This window comes from Gossypium arboreum, chromosome 8, assembly GCF_025698485.1.
Source record: "Gossypium arboreum isolate Shixiya-1 chromosome 8, ASM2569848v2, whole genome shotgun sequence".
Lineage (NCBI taxonomy): Eukaryota > Viridiplantae > Streptophyta > Magnoliopsida > Malvales > Malvaceae > Gossypium > Gossypium arboreum.
The window spans coordinates 141,636,806-141,658,438 of NC_069077.1; the positions used below are offsets into that span (position 1 = coordinate 141,636,806).

Sequence of the window (21,633 nt, forward strand, 5' to 3'; positions counted from 1 at the left end):
TCCCATGCTCACTATTTTATTTTTTCTTACATACACCATTGTTCCAACATGTTTTATGACATGTTTTTACCCATAATCTCTTGTCATGGCGGCCACTAACTATTAGGGGGGGAAATTTGACATGCAAGTCCTCCCCTTTGGCTACATGCACTATTAGGTCCTTATAGATTAGGCTATCACTTTTCAAAAGTGTCACACAAGTCCTACTAACTGAATTCACATGCTATCGGCTAAATCGAAGCTTGAAATTTTCACACATTCATAATTACATATTCTAGACAATAAATATTACGTTCAAACATTTTGGTGACTCGGTTTAGCGGTCCCGAAACCACTTCCCGACTAGGGTCAATTTTGGACTATCACAATTTATCACTAAATACTCATCTTGATACTCTCATATGGAAATAATGCAATCAATTAAAATGGCCTTAAATCATAAATGTGCAAATCGAGATTTTGTACGCCACTCATTGATCGTTTTCGCTTTTCCTTTCCCTCTCGACAATTCAATATTTTCATTAGCTATGAATAAGCATAAAGCATATCACATTATCAAATTCCAGCCAAATCAGAATCAAATAACAAATTTCACATATTTTGTAATTTATTCAATTTAGTCACTAAAATTGGGATAAGCATAACTTTCAATTTAGAGCCTCATATTAGAATCCGATTTCACCAAAACTCATTTGGGACCCTCTATTTTTTATCTATTTTTTATCCTTACAAACAATTCATGATATTTTTTACTTTATTCAATTTGGTCCCTAATGTACGAAACTAACAATTAAGCTTTCCAATTTAGTCATTTTCATATACTAAACTTAATTTCTAACAATTTAAAACCTAATTCATTCAATTCTCAACTGTGGAAACTTTATAAAACTTTAACAATTTTATAAATTAGTACATGGGCTAGCTAAATCAAGCTCCTATGATTCACTTTCCATAAAAGTAAAAGAAAAATGGCTAGGGACTTACTTGAAATTAAGGTAAAAAAGCTTGAAACCCTACAATGGCATCCTCCTCTTTTTGTTTTGAATTTTCGGACGGTTGGATAATATGAATTCATCTCTCCTTCCACTTATATATATTTACTTGATTAAAAGATAATTAGTTTAATTAATTAGGTTTTAGCTAATTTAAACCTTAATTACATGAACTAATTAACATGCACCGCCCACTAACATATATCTAAAATATGTCTATTTTCTATTTTTGTCCTTTGGTTAATTACTATTTAAGTCCCCAAGTCTTAATCTAATTAAAAATCTATAGTGATTAAACTTTTACAATTTAGTCCTTGAGCCATAATTACTCACAATTTCGGTTAAATTGCTTAACGAATTTTTAATTCAACAATATAATGACTCTATAAATATCTCTAGATATTTACAAACTCAATTTACGAAAAGAAGGTTTCGAAACTGCTTTTTCTAATTCCACTGGAAACTGGGTCATTACAAAATCTCAAATCCATGCATGATAGAGGGGCTAAAACTAAAATTTAACATTTTCTCGTAATGTAAAGAAAACAAAAAGAGAATAGCACATATCAACAAAAGGAAGGACCAAATTAAATGGAATTAATAAATGAGGGGTAAATCCCACATGTGATTATAGTAAAATGATTAAAATTGAAATTTAACCATATATCTTTTATGGACAAGAAAGCAGACGACTATATTAAATGAAATTAATATAAGGATTAAAACTAAAATTCACTATTTATCTTTGAATGAAAAAAGAAAATAAAAAGAGAAGTGGATGAAGGAAGGCCCTTTTATATATAATTTATTGATACTAGTTTTAAACCATGCCACTCACGGAGTTAGATTATATTTAAAAAAAGTTATTTAACATTATTATAAAGATAAATCCTTTTTCATTTACATTGAAATATTTACACAATAAAAGTATTTACTCATCAAAGTAAATAAAAAGGTAAATATTAAATTAAATGTAATTTAATTTTGAAGTATTTATAAGGGATAAATCTTAAAATTATACATGAACTTTAATTTAATGTGCAATTGTATACATAAACTTTAATTTGGTGCAATTATACCCGTGAAACTCTAATCGTGGTTCAAATGTATATTTGAAACTTTAATTTTGATTTAATCATACACATTTAATGAAATAAATACATCAATTTATTTTTATATTGGATAAATATAATTATTTATGTATGCAATCTATAAATATAAAATGATGTTATATCAATAATTGTGTTAATAATTTACAAGAATTAGATCAAATCAAAATTTCATCTATAGAATTGCACAAAATCAAAATTCATGTATACAATTGCACGCTAAAGCATAGTTCATTATAATTTTGGGATTTATTCATTTATAATTAAAACTTATGGAAATTAACATTTCATAATTTTATTATAATTTTCGTTGAAATATGTTTATTGTTAATAATAAAAATGAACAATTTGTATTTATTATTATTTTAAAGTTTAAAATACATGAAATAAAATAGATTGCATTTATTAAAAAATTGAAAAAATTATAAGCACCCTCTCGTAGTGTCGAAACCATTTTCAAATTGAGTTTTGGAAAATTGGAATCGATGTTTAAAAAAACGAAAACGGGAGTCGCCACCAATCTTCTTAGGTGTGATTGGATCACCTTTAAAACATTTTGTTTTAAAATCATTAGTTTTGGTCCACGAAATAACAGAATGGGTTCGGGAGTCGGTTACGTACGAGGAAGGATTAGCACCCTCGTAATGCCCGAAAATTGGTACCTAATTGATTATCAAATGTCTTTAATGTCGGAAATTTAAAAATTTTAAGATATAATCCTCTTTAAAATATTTGAAAATTTGGGTTTACTTGTATCAAAGTATCGACTATAAGTTAGCCCTTAGAAATCTCTATCTCAAAACAGCAAAATGTTACATCCAGTAAGTTAGGACATATCACTTTGCAATTCCAAGACAGTTATTTATATTTCGAAATCCTTTAAAAACTTTAGAAGGGTACTTGACTATTCGAACTTAACGAGAAAAGTTGCAACCCAATAAGTTAGGACACTACTTTTTCGAAATTTCCAAACACCAAGTATTGCCTTTATATTTTTTGAAAATTTTAGAGCCTTGTCTTTTTAAAGATGATGCGTGGAAAATCGTATTACATTATAAATCATAATAATATATTATTGTACTAGGTAGATAAAAAAATGAATACTATGATATAAAGAATAATACATACGAAGCAAAAAAATGCAAACAAAGATATATGTATAACATGTATTGAAAATGAATAAACAAAGTATATAAACACACGAAATAATATTTAAATGATGCATGATATAAAAACATAAATCAAATAATGTATGATATACAAATAAAAGAAATATAGTGCATATTATAATAAAAATAAACTTAACACATACGTGATACATACAATATAAAACATGTGAAAAGAAACTAATATATAAAAGGAGTAATTGATTGCTAACAAAATATACATACAATTAAAAACAAGACATTTCATAACCATTTTAAAATAATATTTAATAGATAATATAATAAAAGAATAATAATTATATGATAATATATTAGTTTAGAAGTATGTAAAAGATTTCATAATATAACAACATTCGTTTTAAAAGAAATAATATATGGTAAATAAATAAATAATTAATAAGAATATGTATATAGTGTGGTTAAAAATATGATTTAATAATAATGCTTTACATTTTTTAAAATAATATATATAATAATATAATTTACGATACGTGATATACATAACATATATATAAAAACAATAAATAATATGAAAATAAAACATAATAAAGATTATATAATAAAATGTAATATAAACATATAAGAAAAATAATAGATATAAAGTAACATATAAAACAATATATATATATATGTATAAGTAATTAATAAATATAATATATGTGAAAATATAATAATATATAAAAAGATGTAAAATAATAATTTAAGGAAAATAATATATGTAATAAGTAATAACAATATATAATTAAAAATAATACTCATAATAAAACAATCTTATAATATATAATATAAAAGTAAAATTAAAATAAATAAATAATACAATATATATATATATAGAATAATATAATAAATATAGGACTAAATTTGATGTTTAACAAAATTATAGGGCAAATTCACAAAGCTAAAACGGAATTAAAACCCAATTTGAAACATTCGCGAAATCAAAGGGAGTCATTAGGCAAATAGCCCTATTCCCAAAACGTCACGTTTCCCCTAATACGATTGTAAATCATTGGGAGGGTCGAATTGAAATGTAATTAAAATATTAATACCAAATAAGCAAATAAATAAAATGAAATTAAAAGTATAAAATTGCGAGAGGACCAATTGGGCAATTAACCCAATTTTAAAAATCGCGGATCCTCCACGGTAATCGGGTCAACACGCGGATCACGGGGTCGCAGAAGCAGCGCCATTTTGTTCAAGTTATATAAGCTACCATCTCAGCTTAAAATTCATTTGCACCCCGATTTTAAAAAAAAACTAAAAAAATTCTCTCTGAAAAAGAGAGAAGAAATGAGCTCCGGTTCTGGCCTTTGTACGCCACGCGCCCACACGCCGTTCTAAGGGCCACTGTATACGAGGATCGGAGGGTTAAAAATCCTCGTCTCTTAAGATCCAGAACAGGTAGTCCTTCTCCTTCTCAAATACCCCTAGTATTTTGCTAAACAGTTCATATATATGTGCCAAAAAAAGAACAAATCACTCGATTATCACCTTTGAAACTGCTTATATTTGTTTTTTTATTTCTGTATCTGTGCGCGTATCCTGTTACAAGAGTTACAAAGGGCTTTTTATAGCCTACGGATTTGTTACATAAGGAAAGAAATCTCTGATTCTTATTGTATCTTTGACTGATGTGCTACGATTTCCTTGCCATTTTCTATTCTGCTTTTTTTCGCGATCTGCTTTGTTTGTTTCCTTTTCTTGCAGGCAATCGAGCGAGGGATCCGGCAGTGACCATGCTGGTGTAGACGCATGCACTGATCACGGCGCTGATGGAGGGTTACTGAACCGTCGTGAGAGACGAAGAGACGATCCGTTGAAATTGCTTCGGAAGCTTCGCTTATGACACGAGGAGAAAAGCGAAACCCTAGGGTTTCTGCCTTGGTGTAACAAGTTTGGACCAATTGGGCTTTTTGAATTTGGGCTAGCTAGTTTTAATTGGGTCACGGGTGTTTGTGGGTCTGCTGGATAGTTTGGGCCTGATTAGGTTACAAACGTAACGGGCTATTTGGCTGTTGGGTCTGTGTATTTGGGCTTTGTAAAAAAACTTTTATGGACTGCTTAAATTAAATAAATAAATATTTAATTATTTATCTATTAACTTTTTAGTTTTAATAATCCGGGCAAATTTTGGTGATTACACGTAGAATTATTTTAAATTTTTATTTTAGAGATTCAATTTTAAATATTATGTATAAGATATGGTTTCATATTTATTAATAAATTTATTACATAAATATTTCAATGTAGGTGTATCATATTTGATAATATATATTTATATATAAAAGAAATTTCAACGTATCAAATCGAGTCAAACAGAAATCCAGTTAAGTTTAGGGCGAATAAAATTATATTGAAGTTAAAGTTAGGTTGATTCTGGGGCATGAATATATTAGGAAAAAAAAACAAGCAATGGTCGCACCCATTGGATAAACTAATATATAACTATATTTTTAGTCGCTTTAAAAAATGAATAATTCAATAAAGATTTTTAGCATAAAATGTTTTAGTTTTATTCATACCAAAAATCGACAAAGGGGAGAAGTCGATAAAGATGCAAGGCAGCTCACCATTAAACGGTGGAGAGTCATTGTACGTAGGAGGAAAAAGGAAGAGAGAGCGATTGTTTAAGGAGTAGAAAGGGAATAAGGATTGTCTGTATGCCCCTTCTATTGAGGTAAGATGATTTTTATATGAGATGCACGGGATGTCATGTGTAAATATTTTATTGGAGAAAGGATTACATTATTATCCCTTTGTAGAGATAATGATGTAACAATGTAAAATGATTTTAGAAGCGGTAGTTATTCTATCATAATTAAGAGGCTCTTGGCCCTTCTAATAGAAATAACTAATAGCAAAAATGCGCCTAATGATATGATGCTCGAGAGTGACATGTGAAGGTGATATACCAAATTTAGCTCTACCAAACTTATTTTTATAATAATAACCACGTGAATAAACTTAATTCAAAGTATTATTCCAAAAACAACCAAACAACCTTTTTATCCATTTATAATTTTACAAATTAATATGGCAAAATGGACAAAGAATTAATAGATAATACATAAGGTGGTGATAAGGTTTGGTGGTTTTGCATGATGGAATCCACGTAAGGCAACCAAAAACCCTAAAAAGACAAATATTAAATATTAAAACCACGTAGAAATCCTAAAAGAAAGACAAATATATGGAAGGATTTCATATTAGAGTCAGAATTTTTTTATCCAAGTTATTTTTTGAACTTCACACATCTTTTTATATTAGAGTTTAAACTTTTTTTTGTTTGAGTTAGTCTCTGATATTTTCTTAAAAAATCTTAAAGTTTAGCCCCTTATGTGAGAATAATTGTCAAGTCCAAACCCCTAATATAGGAACAATTGCCAAATTAACTTGGATAAAAAAATGTTCAACCCGAATGTGAGAATAATTGCCTAGTTCAGGTCAGAAACAATTACTAAGTTTAAGGACTAATTTGAATAAAAAAAGAGTTCAAACTCCAATGTGAAAATTATTACCGAGTTGAATCCCAAATAGTAATTTAACCTAAATATATAAATGTATTTTTTCTAAACTCACCCTAATATATAAATATTAAAACCGACAACCACCTTTAATCATGACTAGTTTTTGCTTGTTCGAAAATAAAACCGCCTGTTGTTTTGGTAGTGTTAGGCAGGTATTTTAGTTTGAAGGTAAGAAAACGTTTATTAAATGTCTCTTCTAATATATAGTTTGCATATAATTCCTTTTTTTCGGGTGGGAATTGATCCAATGGTCCATTTTCGTATGTAAAAATGGTATAGCCTTAATCAAAATTAAGTCTAAAAGATTGATTAAAAAGAACCATTTTTGTCAAAATTAAGTAAAGCATGAGTCGTGTGAATTAATGATCTACAAAGATGGTGAGATTCCACTTTTTGGATTTTCTTTTGGGTTAATTTCATTCATACATTTTTAGATTTTAAATTTATTTCTATACTTTTTAAAAAAATTCTTGGAACTCTACTGAAACCGTCAAGTCTTCGATAAGTTTGGTCACAATATTTTGGAATGCTCAAACAAGATTTTTTTGTAAGTTTTATCGCATTTCTGATTTGATAGGTACTTAGTTTCACTTATTTACTGATGGCGTTGTTAAGTTGAATGCAAGGTGGGTTGCTGTCGAAGGGGTGGTGTATAGGCAAGATGAGTAATGGATCACTAGATATAATTGGTATTTGGGTTTTTATTCAGTCTTTGATGCCGACCTGTGGGGAATCTTAGATGGCTTGACCTTTGTTCAAAGGGAGGATGCAAGGAAGTTTCCATTCACATTGACAATTTGGAGGTGGTTAACGCTCAACAAGATATCCATACGACTGAATTAACTTCGACCTTGGTTAGAAGAATCCATATGATCTTTGTCATTGCCTATTACATGGATAGCTTAAATCTTATGTGTTAAAAAAAACCTTCAAAATTTTACTGAATTTGTCTATTTCTTATAACACATAAAATCCAATTTATCCATGAGATAAATTCTGATAAGTTCATAATTTGATCCATGTGCTTCAAACATGTTCCACATTATATGTGGACTCCCATTTAATGCTTAGAAATTATAACTAGATTGACAAAATGAACTAATTGAGACAACATTAAAATAAATAAAATAGACACATATTATCATCTTAATACTTTTTATATATAATATTTTAAATATATCTATAAATAATACTACACATACACAGAGCGAATCTAAGGGGTTGGCAGGAGCCCAACCCCTTAAAATAGAAATTTGTTATTTAGATTTTTAAAAATTTTAAAATTTTAAATTAATAAAAATAAAATTACACTTTAACTTCTTAAAATTATAAAGAATTAATTTAATCCTTTAAAATCATAAATATATAAATTAATAAAAACTAAAATTTTATTTCCACACCTCTAAAAAAAATTTCTGACTTTCTTCCTACACATACATTAATCTTACCAGTCAACTGCTAAAGAATCTTAAATTCCTTGCTGCCATGCACGTAATTCCATGATATTTCATGTTTCCATATGCCTCGTGATTAATTAAAAATAAAATATGATTTTAAAAATATTAGTCTCACCTTTTCATAGATTAATTTATTTAAATATACAAATAATCAAAACTTTATAGTTTGGAACAAAATTAAAATATTGCCACTATGCACATGGGTTTAGGGAAAAAAATCAAATTTGTAACTTTATATTATGTAAATTGACGTGTCTAAGTCTAGACCATAAATATAATGTCTAAAGTTTGGTCTCTTTTGTCTTTTATTAAATGTACAAAAGTTGTAAAATTATTATTGAAATTTTGTAGAATTAATCTCGTGTTTATTATTAAAAAGAGATACCGATATTATTTTTCAAAAATTCTTATATAATTTGGTTATCTTATATATTAAGATATCGATTAATATTACTTGTCATTTTGTGGATATATCTTTTAAAGCAACAAATTATTAAAGATTAAATCATTTGAATCAAACAAACTGAATCCTTTATTTCGTGAAAATTAATTTGGTTGATTTAAATATTTATCATGAAGATTTTAATTTATTTTGGGCTTTATGAGAATATTTTATTATAATTTTGATTATAATTTATTTTTTAACTCTTATATATTAGAAATATGTGTAAGTTAAAAGGGTACGGAGTAGTGTAAATATGAAGTTGCTATATCGGAATGATATTTTTAAAATTCTAATTTTGAAATTTCTTTTCAAAATTCTAGACTTTTATAATTTTATAATTTTAAATAATATTTAGAAAATGCCAAAATTTACCATGTGGCACGACCTGAAGGACTTACACAAAATTGATTTTTGATGACTTAATTAATTGTTTAATTTAATTGAAGAACTAATTAATTATTGACCTTTTATTTAAGCTTTTGTATATTCATTTTCTTGCTTCTTGTTATGTTTATTTTAAAGAACTTGTCGGTAAAGCATGCATGTTACCCCTTGTCACAGGAAAATAAATAGTATATTTAAATTAAAAAGTATACATCGAATCTGGGGGCGGTTGCCCATATTATTCTTGGTCTACAAATTAATTTACTATTTTTTATGAATTAACATGTGAACCTTCTCTATTGCTTTACGAGTTGAAAATGATGATATAAAATTGTAATTTCATGTTAATTTTAAAAATATTTGATTTGTTATTCTTTTATTAAAAGAGATAAAGATGATGTGAAATTATAATTTTATATGATATAATATTTTATAATAATAATAAGATTCGAATTTAAATCTATTGAATTAATAAATTTGACTGATATTAATTTTTTTTTGGAATTTAATAGGTGAACTCGCGTCAAACATTTGTATGAAATTAATCTAAATTTACTGAGTTCCGATCTAATTCAATTCTAACAGTTTGTGAAGGAATTCTCTTAGCAATTAAGCTTCCCTTCGTTGGACTAGAACTGGTAAGCCGCCTCTCACGGTGGCAGTGAGACCCGGGGCGAACTTTGGTGCTTGATTGGGATCAGCAACCTGAATGTTGAACCGTTTGATTATGGCTAGAACCACACATTTCATCTCCACTAATGCCATTTCCTTCCCTAAACAAACCCTTAACCCGGCTTGAAAAACAGGGTACTTGTATGGGTTTTCGGGTACATATATACCGTTTTTCAACCATCTTTCCGGTTTGAATTCAAGACAATCGGAGCCCCAAACCCGTTCCATCCGACCCATCGCGTAGGGATGGTAAGTGACCCTAGTACCTTTCCTTACAAAAGTAAAATCAGGCAAAACGTCGTCGTGTTGTGCGAACTTCGAGTCGAATTGAACCGGCGGAAACAACCGTAAGCTCTCGCATAATGCCGCGTGCAAATAATGCATTTCACGCATTTGATCGAACATTACGAAATCTTGATCGTTGCTCGGCGAAAACCCGGCAGTAACCTTTTCGAGTTCGTCTCTAATGGCGAACTCGACTTTCGGGTTTTGAGATAATAACCAGAAGAAACTAGTTAGACCGGAAGCAACCGTATCACGTCCAGCCAAAAGGAAACTAACGACAATGTCACGAAGATACTTGTCGTCGTCGATCATTGTTGCCATAAATCTCGACAAAAGATCACTCTTGTCGGAAAAACCAAGTTCCCGTCGTTGATTAATCATACGTTGAGCAAATTGATCCACCATTTTAATGGCGCTTTTAAGCTCTTTTTCAGACCCTAAATTCAATACCCTTTTAACTTTCCATATCAAAGACGACGGCGACAACCCTCTTTGTGCCGATAACTTCGACGCCAAATCAAAAGCCTCCGCAAATTCCGACGACGGCATCGGCAACGATAATTCAAGGCAGCAAGGATCAAACCCGAATGAAAATTTACAAATATTATCAAAAGAAAACCTTCTAAACACATCTTGTAAATCTAAAACCTGACCGGAAACTGAGTTTAAAAGAGGGATAAGTCTAGTTTGAATCTCCGATTTAACGATATTAAAAGCATGCATTCTAATGGAAACACTACCAAGTTCAAGACTAGCCATTTTTCTTTGAAATTTCCAGGAATCACCATCGACGTTAAATATACCTTTGCCGAGTAAATCACCGAGGAGAATCGAGAATGGTTTTCCTTTTGGGTAGTTTTCGAACTTTGTTTTTAATATGTGTTCGACGTTTTTAGGATCGGCGGTGATGATATTGCCAAGGATATGAATATGGATTGTTCCCGTCGGCGATTTTGAAAGAAGGTGAGTATACCAATCACAAAGGTTATTGAAATCTTTGGACCAACTTGAAGTGAGGAATGATTGGCAAGTTGAACATTTACACCATAGTTTTAATCTTAAAATGAAGATTGATAATGAAAAGAGGGAAAATGAGAAAGTAAAAGTGAAGAAGATGAAGGAAAAAATAGTGCATGTGGAGTTGAACCATAAAGAAGAAGAAGAAGAAGAAGAAGAAGAAGAAAGGTTTGGAATTGAATGATTCATTTTGATTTATGGGAAAGAAAATAAGAAGAGATTTATGGGATTTGAAAGAGAAAATGATGAGGTTATTTATATGTAGTTTTTCTTGTGGGGGAGATTGTTGTTTGGCACGCGAGAAAATTGATTTTCATTGTTGCATGAAAAACGCGTGCGCAAAACTAGAAAACGACGGTCTTCGATGGGTGATTAGTGGGAATCACGTTATTCCAATTTATTCTCGATTCAAATTTAGTTCAGTTTCAATAACTCTTATACTGAAGTGACATAAATATACAAACGCAACACTTCAAAATTATATTATGTCATCCTTTAAAAATGTTTAAAATTTTTAAAATTTTAAAACAATAAGAATATATCGGCTATTTTATTCAAAAGACTCATTTTCAAAATTATTTATAGTAAATAATCAAAAATTAATTCATTTTCGTAAATAATTTTAAAATAAGTTAACGTGGATAAAAAATTATTCGCACCGCTTACATTAATCGAAAATTCTCATTCTTTTTCTTTTTTACCGTTCAACTATTTTTTTAAAATAACTTTGAATGTTATGGATCTGCAAATTAAAATCCAAATAATTTTCTTCTTTGATCTTTGACATTGATTGTTTTTTTTTTTTCTGCTTCATTCAAATTGCACTGTTGTCTAAGACGAACAGAGCAACAACCAAAAATTCAAAATTACAGCAAACAATCTTAGAACATAGTCTAATATAAAAAACCTGCAATACAACAAAACAAGTATTCACTACCAAGCTTTAAACATTTGAGCCCAATTAAAATCAATTTGAATATAAAATATATTCTTCTACTCATTGATGGATACCAATTCGTCATATCAATTGTCAAAGAGTCGCTTAGAGCTTACTAGTCGGACCTTTCAAAAAGAAAATAACCCAATGACTTAAATAAAATACTTTTAAATTGTTCAGTAACCATTTTGTAATTTGTTAGTGTAATTTATCCTTATTAATTTGATTTGAGGGTTCAATGTTCCAAGTACTATCGCAAATTGTCAATTGAAAAAATCAATTTTATTTATTATTAGTTTTTATCCAGTACGATGCATAAATTTATTGTATATATAAAAATAATGTATACACCAATATAAAAAATAAAAGAATATATGTATCATATATATTTGATACGCTATTTATATGACTTTCTCTAAATGTAGTATTACCATATTCTCATAATAATTAAATATATTCATTTAAAAATGTTTAAACTAACCTAAAAAACTTTAATCTAATTTTTTAAGTTTTTTTAAATAAAAATTTAAAATTCATTTACATTGTTAATATATATGATTAGAGATAATTTTAATTAATTTGATTCAAAATATAATTAAATAATATTCAATTAATAATTATTTTAAAAATTTATTCAAATTGTCGATTGAATCTTAGCTTGATCGGCATGAGCGTTGTTGTCAATGCAAGAGAACGTTGAATTATTGTTTTAAAAACCAAATTGGTGGTCGAGCCTAACAAACCATTGATTTGACAGGTTTCAATTATTGTTTTATTTTCAATTAAATAAATTATTAAAATTTAAAATTATAAACCTATTCGAAATCGATCAAAAATAAAAATTATAATTCAATCCTTAAAATTATTAAATTATAATTTTATATATAATAAAATTACACTTAGCCTCGAAATGAAAAAATATTCCATTTAGTTGTTTTAAAAATGACGAAACCATAAACTAATACATGATAAAATAATATTTTAACCTATCAAAATTTATAATTTTGATTCCAACCTTCTTAAAAAATGTTCTAAATTTGTTTTTCGGTCCACTAGTGTATCTAGGGGGCTAATAGGCCCTGGTCCCCCTAAATTAGAAAATTATTCATTTAGGTCATTTAAAAATTTTAAAATTTTAATTTGATAGAGTTAAAATTACACTTTAACTCTCTAAAAATAATAATAATTTAATTTAATATTTTAAAAATTATAAAAAAAATATAAATTATTAAAATTTAAAATTTAATTTCCACGATTTTCTTACTCCACCCATGAGTTGGTCCACTTCTAACAATCATTGTCCAAAATTAACTTGATTCAGGATAAATTATATCTGAATTCTACTCTATAATATGTAATTCGAATAAACAAATATTTTAGACTAGTATTTGATGTTAGCTTTGAACTTGTCCCTTTGCTGCCGACTTTATCTATAAAAACATGTCATGTAATGGATTGTTTTTAACATGTTTACCACGTGTTCTTAATGCATGTAATAAATATCATTTCTCACATTGTTCCCCTTTATCCAATAGTATTCTCTCATATGTATGCTTGCAGGTTTTGGAACAGTTGGTCTAAACCAAACTTCTTTTTCGTCCATGTTTTATCTTTCTTTTAAGGTAAATTACAATTAAAGTCACGGAATTATTAGTAAATTTACGTTTTAATTACTTAATTTTAAAAAGTTATAAAATAGTTATCGAATTATTTGAAAGTTTTTATTTAAGTCATATGACTGTTAAGATCGTTGTTGTATGGTTTTCTCTATTCACACCGCTTACATTCTCTTCTCTTTCAGTTTTTTTTTACATGAAATAATTTTGAATGTCATTAATCCGTAAATTAAAATCCAATCAGCTTTTTTCTTCGACCTCTTATACTGATCGTCAAATTATCTTGGATCTAAGGTATGTTCTTCTACTCGTCGATGGGTACTGATATACTATATCAATTGTCGAGTCATCGCATGGAGTTCGCTAGTCGAACTTTAAAAAAAAAAAACCTTAACAACTCATTGATTTAAATAAAAACTTTCAAATAGTTCAGTGACTTAAAAGAAAACTTTCAAACAGTTTACTGACCAATTTGTAACTTTTTAAAATTAAGCAATTAAAATGTAAATTTATTAATAGTTTAATGATCTTAGATATAGTTTACCCTTATAATTTTTTTTATTTATATAGTGAAAATAAGTTAATAATTTAAAATTTATTTTTATGTTTTGGATATTGTTTTTTTTAAAGAGACAGAAACTTCAAATTTCATGCAACTTCTTGTTTGAATTTTTGTCATGGTGTTTTGATTTTAGGGTTTATTTGAAAATAGTTTTAAAATAAGATATAAAAAATAATTATAAGTATTATATGAATTTACATAATTTACATATTTTACACAAGGTTTATGAGCTGAGTCACTACTTTTTTTCATGAGTTTTTCACAAGTTTTAAAAAAAAAAAAACAAAAATAGCTGATGATATTAATATCAGGAGAAGTGACCATTATACAGGGACGTAGTTAGGAGGCTGGTAGGGATCCCACCCCTGTTAAAATAAAAAATAAAAATCATTTAGACTTTTTAAAATTTTAAATTAGCAAATGTAGAATTACACTTTAGCCCCCTTAAAAATAATAAAAATTTGATTTATTCCTTTAAAAATTATAAATACATAGACTATTAAAATGATAAAATTATATTTTTATTATCGTAAAAATTAAATTTTAATTTCGTCTCTAAAAATTTTTCTGCTTTCACCATTGCCATTACACTACCCCACGCACCTCAAATCTGATTGACAAAGTGGGTCGGTGCATTAAATACCAAACTTGAAGAAATAGAACTAAACAGACAGAAAATATCTGAATAACTTAAAAATAAAAACAAAACAAACTTGACCATATAGTTACATTAGCTGAATAGTTTGATGCATTATTTATTTTAATTGAATAATAAATTAAAAATAGGATAGAATAGTTTCTACCTTTTACACATGATTTTTCTTTTAAAACCTTTTACACATGTTTATTATAAAAAAATTATTAAGACAATTTTAAATAATTATTTATTTATTTAAAATCGAAACATTTAAACACTTTTCACTTTGTTTTATTATTTCTATCATACTTTAAATTTTATATAATCTTTTTAATTAAATTTAGTTATTGATTTGTCGTAATTTGATATGGCAAATTCGGCTCTTCACTGTACTTGAAGAGCTTATTCTTGAGCAACTTGTCTTTTGTTATTTTTGTTTTAGTTTTTGTTTTCATCCTTAATAAATGGTACTTGTGTGTTTTATACCTTTTTGAGACCCGGGGGACCTATTGAGGTTGTTGAGTGGATGTAGGACGTTAATAATGGCCAATTAAAGTAAGTGTCTCGACATTGATCTTCTGGAAGTCGCGATACCGAGCATAGACACCTCGAGGATGCCAAACTTCAACGAGCAATCAACATAGAGCAAATTGCTGATAGTGATGCGACACCCCGCCAAAATCACGATACCAAAGCACCGAGGTCGTGATATCTCTAGAAGTGGAGCCAAAAGTTGGGTGTCACGACACCAGGAGAAGTGATGTCGCGACAACAAAGAACCCCCATGAGCCAAGTTGCTTACTACTCTTGGTATCACAACATCACGTCATGGGTCTCACGACACCACTATTTTAATAGACAAAAAATGACTACAAGGGTAGTTCTTGTCCAACCTTAGCCCCAGTAAAAAAAATAGACGTCTAGGGGCATTTTGGTCCAAAAATATGGGTTGAATATGATGTTTAAAGCCACTTTTGGTTGGATGAAAAATGAGGCTCTTTTATTCCTTTTGCTTATCGTCTTTTAACTTAGTTCTTTTCTCTTATTCTCTAAAGTTCCTTAAGGTTTTGTGTTTCTCTAGTTATTTTTAGTGCTTTAAATAGTTAGTTAGTTAACATTGTAGGTTGGTTTTAATTGCTATTTGGTACTCTAAACTCTTTTGTAATTTCAGTTTCATCCTTAGCCATTACTATAGCCTAGTTCCATTTTTAGTTTTTTAGATAAAAATCTAATTTTTAGCGTTCCTGTGCATTAGCTTTGTTGTCATTGTCTTCTTCTTCAAGCATATTTCAAGAAAGTCTTAAGCTTTTTTAACCATATCTCTTGCACTTAACTTAATGCATGCTTTGAGTGTTTATTTGACAGTTGTTTGTTTAGAAATGAGGACGAGTGGCTAGATCTAAGGTGCTTGGTTGATGGAAGTGTTGCTTGGTTAGTTTTTTTTGGTACAGGGACTAAATCATAAAAACTGGACTAAATTGAATAAACTTCAAAACTTAGGATTGACGTCCCTAAAGGAGAATTTAGATAAGTAAGACCAAGAGGAGATATTATTTAACACCAATTCGATAGTCTCGAATTAGTTTGGTAAGATCGAGAAATAAACCATATTAATTTGTCTAATTTAGTAAAGTGGATACCAAAAAAGTAAAATAAGCCAAATTAGGATTTTAATGATTTAGATCCCTAATCCAAAGGTTAGTTAGCAACATGAAATTCAACCAATCATTATTTTTCATTTAATTGCTATATGCTTAATTTTATCTATTTTACAATTTAGTCCTTTTTCAATGCTAAGTAGTTGATTAAATTAATTAACCTCTAAATTATCTGTTGCCATAATATAGAAATTAGTGATTAGCTAGTTAGAATCCTTTATTGCATGCTTGTCGAGTAGGAGTCATTAAATCGTTGACTCTCTTAGGTTCGATCCTTTGAATGCTGGAGTGTTCCATTAACATTATAAATATTACAACTGCTCTGTCTTGCAGCATATCGCCTATATTAAATTGTTTTATAGTGTTGATTCTCAATCTCGGTGCACGCACCCCGAGAAGCTGTTAGTTGTCACACCAAATTCAACTCGAAATTTTATGATATTAAATTATAACACTTTTGAATAAATATTTTCGCATATTTAAGGGCAATACTAAAGAGAATAGGTTGGGAGCTTGATTTTTGGTTGATTCTTTCAAACATTTATCATTTTTTGTTAATAAAATGATAAAATTATATATAATTTTCCTTTTAAAAATTATAATTCAATCTAGAGGTGTTAATGCTTAGGTTAGACTCGGTTTTAAAGAAAATTTTTAGTTGATTTCACCCAAATTACTCTTGTTTAAAAATAAAAAATATTTTTATTTAAATATAATTATAAAAATATATAAATATTAATATAATATATATTATTTTTAAACAATAAAACAAGCTAGGTTGAGCTTGAAAATACTAAACTCAAGCCCGACCCAAAGTAGGTTGGGGTCACTCAGCTTATGATTATGAACACCTCTAATTAGACCTGTTCATAAGTCGGACAATAGGCTCGAACCCAAAGGCCTGACCGAAATTTGTGAGGGTTTGAATAAAAATACTAGGTCTAAATTAGGCAAAAAGAAAGCCTATTTAAAATATGAGTAAGGCTCAAGCTGAACATTCAAGGCCCGAGCCCTGTCTGGCACTTTTTAAGTTTGTAATGTTTTATCTTATGTAATTTATAACACATAAAAATTAAATCTATTGTGGTGTATAATACTAGTATAATGTAAACATTAAAAAATGTTAAAATAACTATATATAAATTTTAATAAATAAACTATTAAATATTAAATTAAAAATAATATAAATATAATAAAAAATAATGAGTAGACCTAAAATAGGTTTGGGTTAGCTATATACAAATGTGGACTAGTTTGAGTAAAAATTTAAGTCCACATTTTGAATTGGGTTGGGCTTAGGCAAGTATAAATTATGTTAATCTCATACCTAGTCCCGGCCCATAAACACCTTTACCTCTAATTTGATATTGACCCTTTAGTATAAATATTTTCTTGTTTCACCGCTCTTAGTTATAGAGGCTAAATTATAAATAAGGTAAATTATACATGTAGTCACTCAACTATTTGTTTGTCTTGTTTTTGGTCACCAACTATGAAAAGTTGCAAAATGATCACCCAACTATTTTATTTTTTATTTTTTGGTCAACAACTTTTAAATGGTCAATGAAGATGATATGATATCTTTTAAATTTGACATAATATCAACTTTAACCATCAACATTTAAATGTTTTGTTAACTTAATATTGATTCTAAAAAAATTAACCCCCAACATTGACACATTGTGTAATTTAGTCTTTTTCTTCAATTTTACTTTTCTTTGTGACATTTTCACCTAAAAAATCTATCAACTAAATTTGATTGGAAATATAACAAAGATGAAAATACCTGAAAATCTATAGTAATTTTCATCTTTTATCATTTTTGAAAAATTAACCCTTAATGTTACAAAAAAAGTAAATATGCAAAAAAAGGACTAAATTTCACAATGTGTGAATGTTGTGGGTTAAAGTTGTTATTATACCAATTTTAAAGTTGCCAAGTTATCTTTTCAATAGTAATTTAATGACTAATGACCAAAAATAAAAATTTGAAAAGTTGGTGATGAAAAAAGAAAATTTTGATAATTAAGTGATCATTTTGTAACATTTTATAATTAGATGATAAAAAAAAATTTATTAATAGTTGAGTGATTAACAATGTAGTTTAATCTAAAAATACCAGCTTCAGCCCAAATATGATATGTTGAAGCTTCTAAGATGGGCTCAAAGAGCAGCCATCAATCCGTAAAATCGGGCCTTTAATTTTAAAATCAACGGCTGAAATTAAATCAAACCGCCACGATGTAAAAAACAAAAACCCTAGCTAGCAACACACATTTTCATCCTTTCACTGCAAACCCTAGCCTTCTTCCTTTTCCTCCGCGGCTACATTTCCACTCTCGTTCCCGCGATATCAAAGTAAAAATGAAGGTGGTCGCCGCCTACTTGCTTGCCGTACTCGGAGGAAACGCTTCTCCTTCCGCCGATGACTTGAAGGTTATTCTCGGATCAGGTCATTTTTCTCACACTTTTCTCTTTTACTCGATTTGCTCTCTCTGTTTTTGAAATCTGACGGTGCTTGTTTTCGATGATTAATGGTCAATTTAGCTACGGAATTTAGGGAAATTTTCCATGTTGTAATTTTTGAAATCTTTTTAGTTTATGTTCATTTTTCGTTGTACTTGTTTACATTAATTTGGAATGGTCAAAATATGTAGTCGGTCATTGTGTTTTAGCATTATTTAAGAATCAGTCCCTGTACTTAGTCTTTTATTTTCAATTTAAAAATTCTAGTCTAGTCGATGACTTTAAAAGTATTTTCATTTTCACGCCTTTGTTGGATATGAATGGAATTTAGGGAAATTTTCCATGTAATTTTGGATTCTTAATTTTTTAGTTTTTGTTCATTTTTTGTTGTACTTGGTTATATTAATTTGGAATGGTTTAAATATGTCGTTGGTCCTTGTATTTTAGCAAATTTTAAGAATCGGTCCTTGTTCTTAATTTTTTTTTTTCAAATTAAAAACTCTAGTTCAATAGATGACATTGATAGTATTTTTCTGTTAAAAAACTTACTTTCAAATATGCTTATTGATTTAAAAATAATTTGATTCTAAAGTTTGTATGATTACATGTGTATTGATGGCAAATTTGGATTGAAATTACAAACTGTTGTCAACAATTGGATTAGGATTCTAAATTTAAAAAAAAAAAGGGAGGATTTAGTTATAGATTTCTAAGTATAAGGATTAAATTCAACTGCATATTTAACCATTTGGAATCGTGAACTTTATTATATAGTAGGCAAAATGATGAATTGGGAATGAAGTTCTTGGCGAATTCTTTAGCATTATGAAGTCAAATAAATGTGTGATTGTGTGTGTTCTAAATTCTGCAGTTGGAGCTGAGGCTGATGATGATAGGATAGAGTTGCTATTGTCTGAAGTTAAAGGCAAAGATATCACCGAGCTAATTGCAAGTGGAAGGGAGAAGTTGGCTTCTGTTCCTTCTGGTGGTGGTGATGTTGCGGTTGCCGCTCCTACAGCTGGTGGTGGCAGTGCTGCTGCACCTGCCGCTGAGGCCAAGAAAGAGGAGAAGGTTGAGGAGAAGGAAGAATCCGACGATGTAATCACTTCCTGCTTAGAAGTTACAACTTGCATTGATTCTTAAATTGGCGTGTTCTTCACTAATGCAATTTCGTTTCGATGCAGGATATGGGTTTCAGCCTCTTTGACTAAGCAAGCAAAGCAAATATTCAATGCTCAAAGATCCCTCGTACGTAAGTTCCTTTATTGTTGATGTTTTTGGCTCTGTAGTTGAACTTGGTCTTGGCTCGGATCATTTTTCTTTGAGAATGTGTGGTTAATGAAATTAACATCTCGGTTATAATTGTGGATTTCTGGATTACATGTTTGAGTTTTGCTGAATGACTGTTGATACTTATATCATGTTCTAGCTATAGATAATGCGGTTTTGACCCGCCGGTGGCTGAATAAATCTCTGGTAGTCTTTTTTTTATTAAGCTAAACTAACATATTCTAGGCCTTATATATTTCGTGTCAATTGCGTTGTGAATTATGTGTGTTGGGTTAGTTTCATATTTGGGTTTAGGGTATGGTTTTTTTTTTCATTTCATGTTTTGGTAACTTTTGGTTCCTTGCAATATTTTAATAAGCGGACCAGAGATCAAACTGGTAAAAATATCATGGAGGCCCTAGAAGTTTGATTGCATTTTGTTCTCACTACCCAAAAAATGAGCAAATTAGTCCGTATATGTTTGATTAAAGAGCAAATTGGTCATTTCTGTTAATAATTTTATCAAAGTGTACAATTAAAAATTGGTGTGATTGACGGAATAACCAGATAATGACACGTGTGTTGATGTACATGGATAAAGTTTTAATTTTCTCTTTGATCTAATGTACAGAGTTTAATTTGCTTATTTTTTAAATAGAGGGAGCAAAATGATTCCCACTTCCAATACGGGTCTCCATGATATATTTACCTGCTTTTCTCCATTGATATAATTATTATAATATTAATTCTCCCATTCTTCTCCTCAATGCTGATTTTTTATATATATATGTATGCTTGCAGGTTGAGGAACAGCTGATCTAAACCAACTTCTTTTTGGGCAATGTTTTGTCACTTTTTATTTTTATTTGTTATGATAATGATATAAGTTAAGAAGTTAAGAATTTAAGATTGTTTTTTCATTATGGTATTTTGATTTTAGGGTTTATTTGAAATAATTTAAAATAAGATATAAAAATAATATAAGACAAAGTATGATATGGATTTATATTATAGAGGAAATTTTAAAATTATATGATATTGATATAAAAAGTTATATTAATATCGAATGTGATTATCAAAGGTTTTTGTATTAAGTGTTAAATTATATTTTATTTTTTTACTCAAAAATGAGTAAATTAATTTTTATATTAAATTAAAGAGTAAAGTAGTCTATTTCATTTAAAAATCGGCATGGTTCAATAATCATACAGTTTACATATGGCATGTCTCATGTGTTATATGTTAACATATGACAATTGATTTTTGAAGAAAAATAGATAAAAATTTTAATAAAACGATTAATTTATTTATTTTTAGGTAAAAGAATCACATATAGTTTAACTGTTAATGTACCGGTCTTGGTGATGCTTTTACTCATTGTAGCATATTTGTGCTTCATAAGAATTTTCTTAATTAAATTGATTCTAACAC

The 21,633-nt window shown here is 28.7% G+C and overlaps 2 protein-coding genes across 3 annotated transcripts; one reads left to right on the top strand and one right to left on the bottom strand.

Annotated features, from left to right (window-relative positions):
• Positions 1–9,574: 9,574 nt before the first annotated feature.
• LOC108465296 (cytochrome P450 94C1-like) lies at positions 9,575–11,281 on the bottom strand. The gene has a single exon (XM_017765617.2). The coding sequence runs from the start codon at positions 11,244–11,246 to the stop codon at positions 9,693–9,695; it is 1,554 nt and encodes a 517-aa protein (XP_017621106.1). The 5' UTR covers positions 11,247–11,281; the 3' UTR covers positions 9,575–9,692.
• A 7,433-nt stretch (positions 11,282–18,714) lies between these two features.
• LOC108465298 (60S acidic ribosomal protein P2B-like) lies at positions 18,715–21,122 on the top strand. 2 transcript variants are annotated; one of them, XM_017765620.2, is made up of 4 exons: positions 18,715–18,919; positions 19,805–20,031; positions 20,118–20,181; positions 21,004–21,122. In XM_017765620.2, exons 1-3 carry the CDS (start codon positions 18,832–18,834, stop codon positions 20,142–20,144), a joined length of 342 nt encoding a protein of 113 aa, XP_017621109.1. In that variant the 5' UTR covers positions 18,715–18,831; the 3' UTR covers positions 20,145–20,181; positions 21,004–21,122. The 2 variants fall into 2 exon arrangements, with proteins under 2 accessions (XP_017621109.1, XP_017621108.1); XM_017765619.2 differs by having other exon boundaries at positions 18,716–18,919; positions 20,118–20,185.
• Positions 21,123–21,633: the final 511 nt, after the last annotated feature.

Bases quoted from the DNA above. Each gene is read 5' to 3' on its own strand.
- LOC108465296 (XM_017765617.2), bottom strand. From the start codon at position 11,246: ATGAATCATTCAATTCCAAACCTTTCTTCTTCTTCTTCTTCTTCTTCT.
- LOC108465298 (XM_017765620.2), top strand. From the start codon at position 18,832: ATGAAGGTGGTCGCCGCCTACTTGCTTGCCGTACTCGGAGGAAACGCT. The intron at 18,920-19,804 runs GTCATTTTTCTC...TAAATTCTGCAG, and splicing joins GAAGGTTATTCTCGGATCAG to TTGGAGCTGAGGCTGATGAT. The intron at 20,032-20,117 runs GTAATCACTTCC...GTTTCGATGCAG, and splicing joins AGAAGGAAGAATCCGACGAT to GATATGGGTTTCAGCCTCTT.